Source organism: Hordeum vulgare, chromosome 1H, assembly GCF_904849725.1.
Source record: "Hordeum vulgare subsp. vulgare chromosome 1H, MorexV3_pseudomolecules_assembly, whole genome shotgun sequence".
NCBI classification, from domain to species: Eukaryota; Viridiplantae; Streptophyta; class Magnoliopsida; order Poales; family Poaceae; genus Hordeum; species Hordeum vulgare.
This window is the reverse complement of record NC_058518.1, coordinates 490,170,856-490,186,398: the sequence shown is the minus strand read 5'-3', so window position 1 is coordinate 490,186,398 and position 15,543 is coordinate 490,170,856. Positions and strand designations below refer to the sequence as shown.

At 46.0% G+C, this 15,543-nt stretch overlaps 2 protein-coding genes and 1 pseudogene across 2 annotated transcripts; 2 read left to right on the top strand and 1 right to left on the bottom strand.

Moving 5' to 3' along the window:
* Positions 1–324: 324 nt before the first annotated feature.
* LOC123448837 (ER lumen protein-retaining receptor A-like) lies at positions 325–3,573 on the bottom strand. Its single transcript, XM_045125863.1, has 6 exons — positions 3,322–3,573; positions 2,961–3,226; positions 2,141–2,256; positions 954–1,027; positions 802–865; positions 325–716 (listed from the first exon to the last, which is right to left on the bottom strand). Exons 1-6 carry the CDS (start codon positions 3,410–3,412, stop codon positions 680–682), a joined length of 648 nt encoding a protein of 215 aa, XP_044981798.1. The 5' UTR covers positions 3,413–3,573; the 3' UTR covers positions 325–679.
* Positions 3,574–3,798: 225 nt separating this feature from the next.
* On the top strand, positions 3,799–6,902 carry LOC123448848 (ubiquitin domain-containing protein 1-like). Its single transcript, XM_045125875.1, has 4 exons — positions 3,799–3,958; positions 5,325–5,447; positions 6,139–6,258; positions 6,365–6,902. The coding sequence occupies exons 1-4, from the start codon at positions 3,925–3,927 to the stop codon at positions 6,427–6,429; spliced, it is 342 nt and encodes a 113-aa protein (XP_044981810.1). The 5' UTR covers positions 3,799–3,924; the 3' UTR covers positions 6,430–6,902.
* Positions 6,903–13,818: 6,916 nt separating this feature from the next.
* Positions 13,819–14,981, top strand: LOC123417794 (annotated as a pseudogene).
* Positions 14,982–15,543: the final 562 nt, after the last annotated feature.

Here is a 15,543-nt window from a genome sequence, read left to right as displayed (position 1 = left end):
GTACACACCACTAATGGTGTACGGGCACTACTGCCTACCGCCAGTGTCCGGTCCAGCTTCGGGTCCACATTGCATTTCATCAATCCAACGGCGGCAATGATAACCCAGGACCCAGGTTACATCACCAGCCTGACAGCGCAATTTCTTTCAAAAGAAAAAGACCTGACAACACAATTTATTTAAAAAAAAAAAAAACCTGACAGCGTAATTACCATCGTTGCAAACTTGTAATCGCAATATATACAAGCTGATGGTAAAGACTCCAGGAGGAATCACAAAACTTGTCTACGCAACAACGACAGACAAAACAAAACACAATAGGCATAGTTCAAACTTGCATTGGTTCACATAAGATGGCATCGTTTGTTTGTTTGTTTGTTTACAGCAGGTGAAATAGGGCGGGCAAACAACATACCAAATGAATTTGGACTTGCTGAACCTCCATCTCAGGTACAAAATGGAACTAGTCTACTTTTGTACTGTTAGCTTCCCAAGCGTAATATAGCTTTTGCCAATACAGACCATCAATCAATTCTCACGGTCAAGATTCAAGTGTACCAGTTTCGACTTTCACCACATTGCCGACTCTCTCCATGCAAATATTATCAACCTAACTGTGATAACACTTCTGAGCCATGCAATGTGTTGCGCCTTCTCTGACATGACCCCACGCGGATGCTCAGGCAGGCAACTCGAGCTTCACGTTGTTCTTCCAACTGCAATGGTCGACCCAGACTTGTCAGTGGCTGAGGAACATGTGTATGAGAAATGTGTGCCGTGAAATAACACTATGCATTTTACCTTAAGAAATAGTAGTAGAAGAAATCAGCATATAGACCGGTTTGGACCAAACCAGCAATCCAAGCTGAAAGAAAAAAGAGAATCAGTAAATGGTACTTGAGGTAAAACGTGGCACATGAAACCTCAGTACAAAAGAAAAGATTTGGACTCACGGATCCATCTGCTTTGGTGGCCCTCCGTGAAATAACGGTAAATCCAGTTTAGAATGTAGAATGCACGGTAGGCGCTGCAAAACAAGTATAGTTGTAGTTGAAACAGAGAAAAATAACTGGACATGCAGGGACATGAGTTTTATTCAGAAGAATTATGTTCATGCCCCTCGCGTAGATGCCTGGAGTCAATCAGTTATTTCAAGACTGAAAATCATTTCTGCACAAATTCACAGGTCTAATTCAAGTCTAGCTACAAAATACTATGTCACAAATTCACAGGTCTAACTCAAGTATAGCTACAATATACTATGTACTCACTCTGTTCCCAAACATAAGGTGTATTAATTTTTTCAGAAGTCATACTTCTCTATGTTTGACCAGATTTATATTTAAAATATATACATATCTTCTAAAATATAAAATAAATAAAACATGAAAATATATTTCAAGATGAATCTTAATGATAATGATTTGGTATGTAGATATTGATAAATTTCTCAATGAACTTGGTCAAACATATAGAAGCTTGACTTTTCAGATAACTAATAAGCCTTATATTTTGGAATGGAGGGAGTAATATGCTAAGCTTAATGTAACCAACATGGATACAACTAACTAAACTTGGAAGTTTCAGTTCAAGATTGACCTAGGTCTAACCAAATGAACCCCAAAAACTAACTAAGAATGGATGCACCAATTGAAGTGTGCTCTTATTTAACTCCAATGTAATCAATAGTTCAAAATAATTCATGTTCAACTTGAACAATTTAAATTAAATATCCTGTAAGCATTCAGGGTTATATTTCTAGAGCACTTCAACACTTGATTGCACATAATCTGACTATCAATTGAAACAGCTAAAAAAAGCTACTCCCTCCATTCACAAATATAAGATGTTTTGGACATTTCAATATGGACTACATACGGACTGAAATGAGTAGCGAACACAATAAAACATGTATGTATACATTCGATTCAGAAAAAAATCAGAACATCTTATATTTGTGAACGGATGGAGTATTAAATTTGTCCTATTTAGGTGAAAAATCTAACACTTGATGGTTTTAGACCTTATACATAATATCTTTATGAACATATAGGATACAACAGAAATTATATGAATCATGAGATGAAAACTGGTTTCATTAGTAAAAGATAAGCTTATTTGGCATAGAGTAAATTCATACCCAAGAAAGAGAACATATTGTCCAGTCAAGTTATCCACATTTCTGCTTCTCTGGAGTAGAACTAACTGTGGTAGAATCGCCACTGCCTCCAGGTAAATCGAAAACGCCCAGCATATCTGTACAATTACAATACTTTATGAGAAGTTCAGGCGCCACAAATAATGAATTACTAGAACAGTTTGGTCTCATTCACTACTGTGCTAGTACTAATTACTCACAAGAACAATGGTAACGTGTTTGTAAGAAAAGATGGTCACTTGCAAATAAGATAAGCCGTAGCACACAAGCAAACATACAAAGGAATGGGGTAAACTGAATTTTACCAACACAAGAAGAACTGCTGACTAATGCACATTGTGGAGGGCGGCGTAAAGAATTGCTAATGCTTTGAAGTTTCAAATGCAGTACATAAAAATGGATGTTCTCTGTTGTTTATTTAGCATATATGTACCTAGTGTAACAGACTGTTCTAGTGTAAGTCAATTTTTCTAGCGTAACAGATCATTTTGTTAAGTAAGTAGATTGAAACGCTAATTGACATGATTATTCTGGAATTTGGCAGATCAAACTGCAAAATGGGTTTAGCAATGTGGCCGCACTGGTCACACTCAGCTGGATCTGTAATTGACAGTGTACACTACCAGCCAATTTCTCACACACAAAATGTGAGCCTGGAGGCAACCTACCAGCTACTGCAGCAAAACACAAATCTCTTATAGCGCACAGATTTAGCAAATTTGCAGATCTCGCAACATTAACTATTCCGAAAGACAACGATCGAACAATGCAAGGCAGAGTCAGAGAGATGAGGCCACATCACCTCGCGCAAGGTGAAGCGCTCGTTGAAGATCAGGGCGAGCGCGAAGGCTGCGGCGACGAGGAAGACGTGGCGGAAGGTGTCCTGGTCGCGGTCGTAGGTGCGGCGCACCTGCGGGTGTCGGCGCATGTACCAGACGATGGCGGCGGAGGTGGTGATGAAGACGATCTTCATGACGGAGTTGTAGAGCGAGATGTAGTCGGTGAAGAGGTCCAGGTACCGCGCGACGAACACCGCCAGGTACAGCTCCTGCGTCTTCCTCGACACCCCTGCGGCGGCGGCGGCGGCGCAGATCCGTCAGCGACGCGGAGAAAAGAGGGGGGGCGGCCGGAACCCTAGCGGCGTGCGGGCTTTTTGTGCTTACCTGAGCAGGACTTGTTGGCGTAGATCTTGAGGAGGAGGACGATGACCGAGAAGAGGTGGGTCATGTCCCCCAGGAACCGGAAGGCGTTCATGGCTGCTGCTGCCGCTGCGGCGGCGGCGGCGACGGCGGCTAGGTTTTGGGGGGTTTATTCGGCGGGTGGGAGCTCGCTCCAGATGCGGCGGGGGAATGGCGGAGAGGACGCGAGGCGTGGCGATGGAAGGGACGGGAAAGGGCGAGACGGAGGCGTGCTCCGCGCCAGCCCGGGTGGTGGGGCCCATGTGTCAGTGGCCGTGGGTGCGGTGGGTCAGGTGCGAGGGGTGTCGGGTGCTGGTGCCGCCCACCTGGCGGCGGGCGAGTGGACGCGGGCCGAAAAGCCACGTGGGCTGTTGGGAGGCCACGTGGCGGGACACCTCTCTCTTTTTTTTTTCCTCTAGCTTCCTCCCGGATGATGACCTGTCGCCTGGAGGCCCGTCACTCTGCCGCTGATCCTATTCGTCTCGCCTCCGCTGCAACCCACCGCGCTCGCCTTTCCGGCTCCTCCCGCCGCGAGATCCGGCTCCGCCTCCGCCGCGCGTCGTCCGATCGCCTGGTCGATCGGCGGCCATGGGCTGCGCCGGATCCACGCCCAAAGTCGATGGTACTCTCTTCTCCTCCTCGCTTGCCCTTGCCTTCTCTTTGCTTCCCTCTTCGGCCGTGCTTCTCTTCTTGCTGCCTTGCCTGGATCAGAGCTGAACCGTACGGTCGTATTCATGGGGCTGCTGCATCTAGATTCTAGAGGAGTAAAGGGTTAGCTCCTTCTGCTCAATCATGACTTCGCTTCCACTGCCGCCCGGTTAAATTGGCTCCTCCATGCTTGACAGTGGTAGTACGTTTCATCCAAAATGGACAGTCCGAGGCATTGATTCAGAGCGCCGACCAAGAGGCCAAGAATCCATTGCTGAAATTTTGTTGGTGCTGTCTACGTATGTACGTGTTTTTGTAGGAGAGTGGCAGGATTGTTCCTGCTGAACAAGTTACTAGGAGTAGATTACTACTATGGATCGGTTTGCTATTACATTTGCTAGCGCGTGCTGCGTAATTATTGGTCCATGGTACAATCTTTTCTTCCAGTTGCGGTCAGGCTTACAGTGGTGCAAATTCATGGAGGTAGGTACTTCCTCCGTCCCAAAATAAATGTCTCAAGCTTAGCATAATTTTATACTAGAGCTAGTACAAAGTTAAGACACTTATTTTTGAGACGGAGAGAGTAGCATTTAGATTTGGTTAGTGGGAAGATGAGATTATCAGCATTCTGGAACGCTAATCAGATGAAATTTCCCTCTAGGAGGACAAAACACGGTACTAATTTGTATTGATAACTGGCAAAGGCAAAGATGACAGTTCATTCTCTGATAGAACCGCGTTTGTTCGGATTAAGCGCGGTTTTTTTATCACCTGGGAACACCGTATCTAGTTCCTGTTACTTTATATCTAGTTCCGGGTGCTTTTATTAGGTGGAGCATTTCGGAAAGACGCAATCATTTCTGCCAATGCTTGGTCTACATACTACTACTATTTCAAGTGAACATCTTTTTCCCCTTTAAATATTTGTCTGTTCCGTGTGCACTGCGTCCTCCTACTTTTAGTAGTGATTCCACTTCAGCAGGTTGTTCCGTCTTCTGTGAGATGATATTATTGCTGCTCAAAAATAACTAGGATGATTTTTCGGCTTGTGTCGTTTAGAAAATTTTATGATATCTTCTCATAAAAATGTTTGCGGACTTGTGGATACTGTTGTTTTGTAACTAGTAGTAGGTATTATTGTCGGGAGTTGATAAAACAGGCACGTCTTGCTCTTTGACAGCAATTACTGGACTAAGTCCTGTTTTTTGTGTTTGAAAAATTACATCGGCGCATGTTTGATATGTGTTGCATGATATTTTCAAATTTCCAATACATGATAGCTTCTTGGTGTCTTTGGATTTATTCAATAATTAACTGTTAGCATTTTATCTTTAATACAGAGAGCAGTAAGAACCTAAGGAAGCCTAAACCTTGGAAGCACACTCAGCCAATAACACCAGCGCAACTCAAACAGATGCGTGATGAATTCTGGGACACGGCTCCACACTATGGCGGACAGAAAGGTATTTAACCGTTTATACAAAGCTGGTCGGAAGTTAATAGTCTGTTTTAACTTCACAAGGGTGGTTGGGTTTGCAACGTTGCTGATGGTCTCTATAAGTCATGCTAGTAACATTTCCCTGTGGTTTTATTTTGATGTACTTCTGTCGCTATTCAGGTTTGCTACAGATATTTCTTTCTTCTCGGTCTATATACTTATTAAATTTCGGTGTTTGAATTACCATGGTCTTACATATTAAATTTTATCTGCCCAAGTAAAATTCTTCAGACTGAAGAGTTCAGGACCTGTTAACGAGATATAATAAGAATTTCATTCTGAAGTGTTGATAATGACCCATTTGCTCATCGTTACTGATTAGCGGTCCTTGATATTCAAGCCATATCAAATGAAAGAAAATTACTAAATAAAATGTAAGTACAATCCTATAGTCACAAGGAATCAGATTTCATTTGTGTTCGTTCAATCTATTTGTCAATCTGGTTAACTTTTGTTCAGATTGTTTTTACAATAATCAGTTAAGAATATATAAAAAGTTGTCTGAGCCGATGATAATACAGGCCAATGGTATATAACGGTCAGATGCTTTGAATTTTGAAGGATGCTTTGAATTTTGAACACCATTCTTTAACAATGGCAAGAGAGTTTTGCAAGTATGGCCTTGGTGATGAGTTAGTCGCTGTTTGTTTGTGCAGAGATTTGGGATGCGCTTCAGGCCGCGACAGAAGCTGATTTAACTCTTGCGCAGACCATAGTGGACAGTGCTGGAATCATCGTTTCGAATCCTGACCTCACGCTTTGTTACGACGAGAGAGGTGAGTCTGGGTTGCTGTTTCCTCTTCAGAAGCTTCTACATTTTGTTCAACTGCCTTTTCTCTCAAAACTAATTGCTGTGGAAACTGGGTGTCTGTATGGATGCAGGTGCCAAGTATGAACTGCCTAATTATGTTCTGAGTGAGCCCACAAACCTGGTCCGTGATGGCTGAAGAAATACAAACTTGAGAACGTCTACGTTAAGCAAATGTCTGGTACGAATCAACGTGTGTTCAGCGGCGCATGTTCGAGGAGAGTAGTACATAAAGCAGATCCGTGTGTAAGTTAGGTGAAATCTTTGGAGGAGGTCGCTGGTTTGGGGTCGTATTCGTATCCATATCGATGGAATGAAATCATGGAAGGTCATTGGCCATCAACAGTTAGGCCGTTGGCTATTGCTAAGACCCTGTTGCACGGCGGTTGTGGTCCTTGAGCTGTCGTCTATGTACTCCGTTACTCTGTCCTGCTGGAGAGAGCTGCAGCACTACTGTCACTGACTTTGATCCACTTACTGAATGTTCTATATATAGCAATAATAATGTGGACATAGTGATTGATTGCTTCTTGATTTGTCCCTTGAAACTGGTCCTGTGGAACTGTACCAACATCGATGCTGTTGTATTGCCCAAATAATTTGCTTTCAATACTCTGTGCCTGTCCATCCAAGCAGTTGCTGAAAGGGGAGTGTTGGCCCTTGTGTTTCGACTTTAGACAGAGCATATCGTCTTCATTAAGAAAAACCGTGGTCGAGCCCAGCGACAATGGAACCACTGCCGAACTGGCGATAAAAAAATATGGACACTTATGAAATAGAGGTTTGCCATCCTTACAAATATGTTGCAAATACTTACAACATTGCAACAGCAACACAAACATAAGAAGAAGAAGAAAATCACAGAAAGCCATCAGTTAGCAAATAGTATGAAGCTTTAGGGTGCAACCCCTGTCTACGTTGTTAGATCCATATGTGCACGCTCTATGATAAGACTCGACTGTTCTGGGAATAGACTACCCAAAGATAAATCAATTTGAATGTAGGTTTCTAGTGATGTTTTTGAGATATAGGAAATGAGATGAATATATGTTGGGTTACATATCAGATCTTAAAAATTACAGAAAAATGTTCCTTTTTGTAATAAGCAAGAATAAGCACTTAGTAATGAAAGTTACACAAAAAGAAAGTTTTCTAAGAAGAATAAGTTAATGGCATTAGTATTATCCTTAAAAATAAATAACATACAAAAATTAAATCAAATAGTGACAAAAATTTCATATGATTTAAGTTGAAATTGCATATATTTATATTATGCAAGAATAACCATATAATAGTGGAATTTCTGTAAAAAAAATATTTCTCTAATCATGAATGAATTAGTTGCATTGATATAACCCTTAAAGAAGAAACAAGTTAAAAAATAAAACAAACTCAAAGTAATGAAGTTTTTTAAGAAAGAATGAATTAGTGGAATTGGTATTACCCTTTCGGAAGAAAGAAAAATGAAATAAAAACAAAACAAAAGCATACTAATAAAGTTTTCTAACAAAGAATGAATAAGTGGAATTGATATAACCCTTTCAGAAGAAAGGAAATGAAAAAAAGGCTAAGATAAAGTCCAAAAAATAATTTTATTCCTAAGAAAGAATAAATCAGTGGCATTGATACTACCCTTACAGAAGGAAACAAAATCAGAAATAGAACAAAATCAAAATAATCAAGTTTTTTCAGGAAGACAAAATTATTGGCATTGGTATTACCCAGGAGTTGCACACTTTACACATAAATTGGGCTTTGTTATAATATGCAAGAATAAACCTATAATAGTGTTTTTTTTTTTGCAAAAATGCAAAGTTTTAATTGAAAATAACATGCAGCCATGAGATTGCGCACTACATAACTACAGATAGCTATCAAGACCTATTTATTTACTATGTGATTGTACAACAGCTCACAATTCAGCAATCCAGAATATTTGTTGCAGAACACACTTGTAGCTAGAAGGAACTAAATCATAGGACAACTTTTTGAAAGTAGATGACCACATTTATATATATAAGACATAGAAAAGACATAGAAGGTAAGCATACAATTATTATCATTCTCTATGTGTGAAGAGATTTGGGATTCACTTATGGCCGCTACAGAAGCTGATGTAACTCTTTCGCAGACCATGGTGGACAGTGCTGGAATCATCGTTTCTAATTTTGAGCTCACGCTTTGTTTCTAATTTTGAGCTCACGCTTTGTTTCGAATTTTAACTGTAGTGAACTGCCTAATTATGTTTTGAGTGAGCCAACAAACTTGGCCCGTGATGGTTGAACAAATAAGAAGTTGACAATGTCAGCATAAAGCAGATGTCTGATACAAAATGGCAGGTATTCTAGGGGCGCACGCACGATTCGAGCAAATGGCAGGTATTCTACGACTCCCTTCGTCTGAAAACACACATCATAGGTATGGATGTATCTAGATGTATCTTAATTTTAGATAAATTTATTTTTATCAATTTATGCGACAAGTAATTTCAAACGAAGAAAGTATTTAAAACCGTTCATTTTTGGATGGTCCAGGATCATAGTCAGTCACATCCATGAAGCATAGAAAGGTCCATGGATCTCGGCAATTATGATGATGTTGGCTATTGCTGCACGGTGGTTGTAGTTCTTGAGCTGTCTATGTGTAGTACTTCTTTCCCTTGTCCTGGAGAGAGAGATGCGGCAGTACTGTTCACTGATTTTGATCCATGCATTGCACTTACTGTTGTATAGCAATAATAATGGAGACATGGTGCTTGTTTGATTGTTGATGTGTCCCCTAGTCCCTAGAACTGGTTCGGTGGTCCGGTTCCAGACGCCCCCTTTATTCAATTATTATGATACATCTGAGGGAAAACTGTTTTTGTTAAAGCAATTTGTATACTCCTTTGTCACACGTTATAAAACATGATTAAATTTACGTGTATTTTTATAATAAACAAGGTTTAAAGCGCACTGCATTTACTTATAACAGGTAATTAATATTTTGTCGTATTACTTCTATGTGTATATGTAGTGTACATGTTATTTTTCATATCATATCACAGTTAATTAATAACTGTCTAGGTTCTAGAGAATTTTAAAGCACGCATTCTAAACCGTGACAGAAAGAGTACATAGAATTTTGTTTGTACATCAAATCATGTGGAGTTCGATTTCTCCAACGGGGCTCATATCCCTTTCCATAATTCCATTAATTGCTCAACGGAAATACAACAGTCTCGATCATATAGAATTTGATAATATACCTGAAAAATCTAGCAACAAAAGAAGACTAAAAGAGGAGAGCGAGTTAGCGCATCAATAGGAAATCCATTGTGAATGACTCTGAAGAGACCTCGCCACCTGAACCATCCTCCATACCCAGCCTGAAAGCCTGCCCCGTCTACTTCTTTCAGTAAACCTGACCATTGCTTAAAAAAACATGCGACAAACACTTCCTCAAGAGGAGATCTCACAATATGATTGTTAAATATTACATTGTTATGAAAGTGCACCAGATCCATCAACAGACAGCGGCAACGATGGTCATGTAATGTTGTTTTTCACCAGGCAAGCATTTATAAAGCCATGCCCAACTTTGCCACGGATAGCTGGGGCAACAAGGAGCGCCCATTGCCAAGTGGATTCGAGGCAATCATACAATTGAGAGAATGCATTGCGCTTGGCCGGATTGAGTCCTGAAAGGGCAGTTTTGCGGTTATGGTTAGACAGGATGGAGCTCAGATGGAGTGACAGGATCGACAACGGGGAGGATAAGACTGATGGAACGCGGCACTGTCATCTTCATTAAGAAAGAAACCATGGCACGAGACACGCGAAAGGAAAGGCACGAGACACGCGAAATGGAGCCAAAGGCGCCCCAAACGTAGCGCGCGGCCATCGTTTGCTACGAGTACTGTACTACTAGTAACTTTGAATCAAACTGTTTTCTGAAAGAAAAGAAAGAAAATGTACCGTTGGTTTTCCATGCACAGATTCCCCGGCTACCTGGCCGTAGCTTTTTGTTTATGTCAGCGCAAGAGTAGTTGCTAGGCAGATTGGGGTTAGAGCATGTCGAGCCGCATCATCAGGACGCCTTCCCAGACGTCTTTTTTAACACCAGCTATGAAAAATTGTTCCAAGGACGTCTTCAGGATGTCGTTTTACGTTGGATTTGACCAAAAATAGCCCGACGATGCCAGTCTAAACCCAGCCCCCGAGGCGCTTGGGAGCGTCCGGCGCTATTTTTGTATGCGTAAACCCTACGGATCAGCCTCTTTCATTTCCCTCTTTTTTTTCTTCTAGACCCATTATATGCATGAAAAAAGAAATCTCTCATTTTTCTTTTTTATTATGTGACTGATTGGAACGGGGGACGAGTGAAAGAAATTACCCCCTAAACCGGCCGGCAACCCTCAAACGACGAAAAAATTACCTTTTGAGGGTCAAACGGCTAGAGATGCTCTTAGGCCTCGTTTGGTTAAAGAGGATTGGGAAGATTTTGAGAGGAAAATCTACGGGAGGGCCAGAAATCCCACAGATCCTCAGGCGCTCATTTGGTAGGAGGGGTTTGCTTAGCCCAATCCCCTCCATTCCCCTTCAATCTCTTTCTATTCATGTGTTTTAAAACCCTCATCGGGGGACTAGTGGAAGCAAAGCCCCGGGGATTTGAGAGGATTGAGTGGAACAAAGGAATTCACCCAATCCACTGAAATCCCTTCCTCTCAAAACCTCCCCAATCCCCCTTAACTAAACGAGGCCTTAGGAGGATATAACCTGTCATTTGTCTATGGAATCAAGCAGGTAAATAACCTATCACACGATCACTCGTGTCCATGTGTCCACTACTATTAGAGTAAAGAAGTAAGTAGCCTAGCCTCTGTTGGTGTCAGAGTGACGCCGTGGCGTAGGGAGTCAGACTGTCAAAGGTCCATAGCTGGGGTACAAACCACGCAATTTGTTCATCAAAAGAAAACACACACGCAAAGATCGACGTCAGTGGTGCTCCTGATACGGTAATTAGCAGAGTTCAGAGTCAAGTTGAGTGATGTTCACGCGCTCGGCCTTCGTAGCATGCTAGCACAGCTGCATTTGAGTTATGCGCACGCTTGCTTCGGGACAGGTTTGACTCCGGGAACTGAAGATGTACATAGTACTGCTCTTCTCTCTCTCAAACTGCACTTGTGCAGCACAGTAGAATGTCTCCCACGTGGATCCCCTATCCTCTCCTCGGATTCGCGTTTCGAACTGCTTGTGGCGGGAGAACGTTGATACTCTGCCTTCATTGGCGCAGGCGTGGTAAAAGGATAATAGCGTCACAAGTTCTACAATTTATTTTAAATGTGATACTTTAGCCTCAACTAGTAAGATGATCGTGTTACTACGAAATCATATCATTAAGTGGAATAATAAAAGTGGCTCGGAATTTTTATTCAAATGGCAACATCAGGCAACTTATTCTCTTTAGAGATGCGAAGACTTGGTTGGCGAGTCATTTTGCAAAACAAGGGCAAGTCCCCGTCGTTCATCCCCGCGTGCTCCCCCAGTCGGCTTCTTTCCGCCAGCCTCGTCATCGTATCAGCGTCCCGGTGCACCAAGCACAGTGACATTGGGAGCACCGCATCCGCTACCGTACCCATACGTGACCGTCCCGCATGACTCGCATCTGGATCCGGAGAGGATCCCGGTGCCGGCGTGCCGCAGGCGCACGCGGAGGAGGTGAGTCGTCGTCGCCGGCAGCTGAAGCCGGAGCAACGGCTCAACCCCATCTAGGAGGCCGACTCTCCCGACTGGGAGGTATGGTTCGCGCTCGAGCACGAGGAGCAGCGTCGATGCGGCATGCGCGACGTGCAGCCAGGCCCTCCATCGCCCCCACCCGTCGTTCGCAACGAGGACAAGGAGGCGGAGGCCGTCTACCAAGCAACGCTGGCATCCGCTCTCCACGAGAGCGAGGAGGAAGAATGGCGCAAGGCCGAGCAGGAGGACGCGGCGTACGAGGCGCACCTCGCGGAGGCCATCGTATTGTCCGCCACCGACGACTGCGTCGTGCCCCCTCCGTCGAAGACCAAGCCGCAGTCGGACGTCTACCAGTGGATCGACTGCCTCCGCGAGTGGGTCAGCGCACCGCCCATCTGGTTGGACGCGACACCGCGGTAGGAGGCCGCCTACCTCCAACATTGGAGGGCGCGGAGCCTGACGGAGGAGGGCGCCGACGACCAGCGGCAGATAGAGTTGGAGCGCTGACTGAAGCAGGAAGCGGAGGAGAACAGCTGGAAAAGGGAGGAGGAGGATCTCGCCCGTGTTGCGCTGCCGCCACCACCAGCACAACCCGCGTCGACTGGAGAAACAACGGAGGCACAGGCAGCGGCGACGGAACCCGCCCCCAACATCAACGTCGTCTGGAACACGGCGTTCTCCTAGGTCGGCCCTGCGCCGACGCTGATCGACCTCACCGCCCGTGACGTCAACATCGACGACGCCTAGGGCAGCGCGACGTCTCGAATTTTAATTTTTTATGTTTAATTAATGTAATAGGAACGCGTGGACTCTCACAGGTCTTCGTGACCGGCTTTAATGTTTAATTAACATTTATTTTTATTTTCAAAAATGTTTGAATTATTTTTTTCACACGTCTTTAAAATGGGTTGGCCAGCGTTCCACCCATAAGCCGACGCAAAAGCGAAAAGGACGTACATGTCCGCCGGACCAACCCAAATGAATAAAAAAAGACAAAATGTCGTTCATTTAAATAGCGTCAATGAAAAAAAATTAGTCATTAAATTTTATCATGATACCTGTAATTTAAATTTATGACTAAAGGAGAGAGTACCATGTCTCTGCTAACGGCCGAATGCTCGAGAGGAAACGGATTCTGGAAGAGAGGCTTCTCTCGGGTCGGGTGGATCTAGCGATTTCGGCGCCTGCTGGCCGGTCGGGCCGTGTCGCCCCCGACACGTGGGCTGAGTCCGTCCTTGCTCCTGGTCCGGTCGCCATCTCCGCGTTGGCCCGGCGCGGTGCGCCCACCCGAATCATCGTGGCCCGCCAGTTCGGTCCATCCCCGCAAACAGTGCCGCACGTCTTCCAACCGTTCCATCAGACGGCCGGCGATCATCTGGCGCGGTCCACGGCACTGCCGCTCGTGTCCGTCCGTCCAAGATGGGTGCAACATGTGGGACGGGCTACGATACGAGTACGACGACTAGACGTGGCGCTTCGATCGTGTCGCCCGCACCGCACATGCAAATACAGTGCGTGCACCGTGCGCGACGAGACGGTTGCAGGCGGCAGTGCCGTCACGTAGTGGCGGCATCTTTTTGAGATCGCTGTGGGCTGTGGGCCATGGGCAGCTAATCAAGCATCAACCGTTGGTTACGCTGTGGAGCCTAGTGATCAGAGGAGGGTGCGGCGGGTACTGTCACCCAACAGCAGCGTCTTCCTTCTCTTCTCTTGCAATGGAACATCTTCATCTATACTATTATTAAACAAGCAAACTAAAATTTTTTTAAAGCCACCCTTTAGATGTACCCAGCCTAATTACAACCGTCAGATTAGCCTCATCGAATAAAATTTAATACATACAATTAATCAAATTCCAACTTATGTGTGCAATTAGTAATTTAATAGGACTGAACGCATTCCACCCACCGAGATGGAGCCGTTCGAGGTGCCGGACTTCCCGGTGCGGGCCATCGGGAACACGGCCACGTTCTGGGGCTTCTTCCAGCACCCCGGCGCGGAGAAGGAGCAACGCGACGTTCTCGACACCGAGGCCACCGCCGACGGCCTGCTGCTCAACACGTTCCGCGGCGTCGAGGGCATCTTAGTCGACGCGTACGCGGCGGCGCTCGGCAAGAGGACGTGGGCCATCGGGCCGACGTGCGCCTCCGGCATCTTGGTCAAAGACGCCGATGCCATGGCCAGTCGCGCCGACGTCGATGTCAGCCACGTCGTCTCATGGCTCGACGCCCGGCCATCGGCGTCCGTGCTGTACATTAGCTTCGGCAGCATCGCGCAGCTGCCAGCGAAGCAGCTTGCCGAGCTCACGCGCGGTATCGAGGCGTCAGGGCGGCCGTTCGTCTGGGCCATCAAAAGGGCCAAGACCGACCTTGTCGTGAAGGCGCTGCTCGACGACGAGGGGTTCAAGTCACGCGTCGAGGGCACGGGCCTCCTCGTGCGCGGAGTGGGCGCCGCAGGTGACCATCCTGTCGCACCCAGCGGTGGGCGGCTTCCTCACGCACTACGGCTGGAACGCGACGCTGGAGACCATCTCCCACGGCGTGCCGGCGCTGACGTGGCCCTGCTTCGCCGACCAGTTCTACAGCGAGCGGTTGCTCGTGGACGTGCTCCGCATAGGCGTCAGGTACGGCGTCAAGGTGCCCGCCAAGAACGTCCCCGGCCATTGCCCAGCTGATGGATGGCGGGGCCGAGGGGACGGCGAGGAAGTCCAGAGCCAAGGAGGTCGCCGCGGAGGCGAGAGCGGCCATGGGGAAGGCGGGTCGTCCAACACCGACCTCGTAGACATGATCTGCTACGTCTCGGAGCTGTCGAGGAAAGGGAGCCATGAGAGGGGCGGAAGCTCGATGACCCTGCCTTTTGCGGCGGCAGAGCTCCGAAGCAATGTCGGCGAGAAGATCGAAGCCGGTGCTGCATTGTCACTACAGTCCTAAGTTGTGTATAACTCATTATCGGATTGCAAAGCTAATATTCTCTATATCTATACTACTATACTACTATTAAACAAGCAAACTAAAACTTTTTTAAAGCCACCCCGCAGATGCACCCAGCCTAATTACCACCGTCAGATTAGCCCCACCGAATAAAATCTAATGCATACAATTAATCTACTCTCGACATGTGTGTGCAATTAGCAATTTAATAGGACTGAACACATTTCACCCGCACAGGAATATGCCACACACGTCCGCTACGCGTTCCCTCTCCCCAGATCCCCACGGATCCGCCCGCAATACGCGGCTGGATTCCACCGGCCTCGATGGTTCCCCATGACCACATATCTCTCTCCTCCTCGCCTCTGCTACAGAACGTCGCTGGGCAAAGCTTGGCCTGCGTCGGCGATGCCGGGATCGCTCTCCTCCCCCGAGCAGTGTTGGTGGTGTGGGACAGAGCAGGCTTGGCCTGCGTCGCCGGCACCGGTGTCCCTCCCTCCGTTGAGCGGCGGCGACCGCGCGAGATGCAGCGGATTTGACCTGGGGCAGCGGCAGCGCGGGACGCAGCGGGCTTGGCCTGCCCCGGCGGCGGCAGGGTCCATCTCC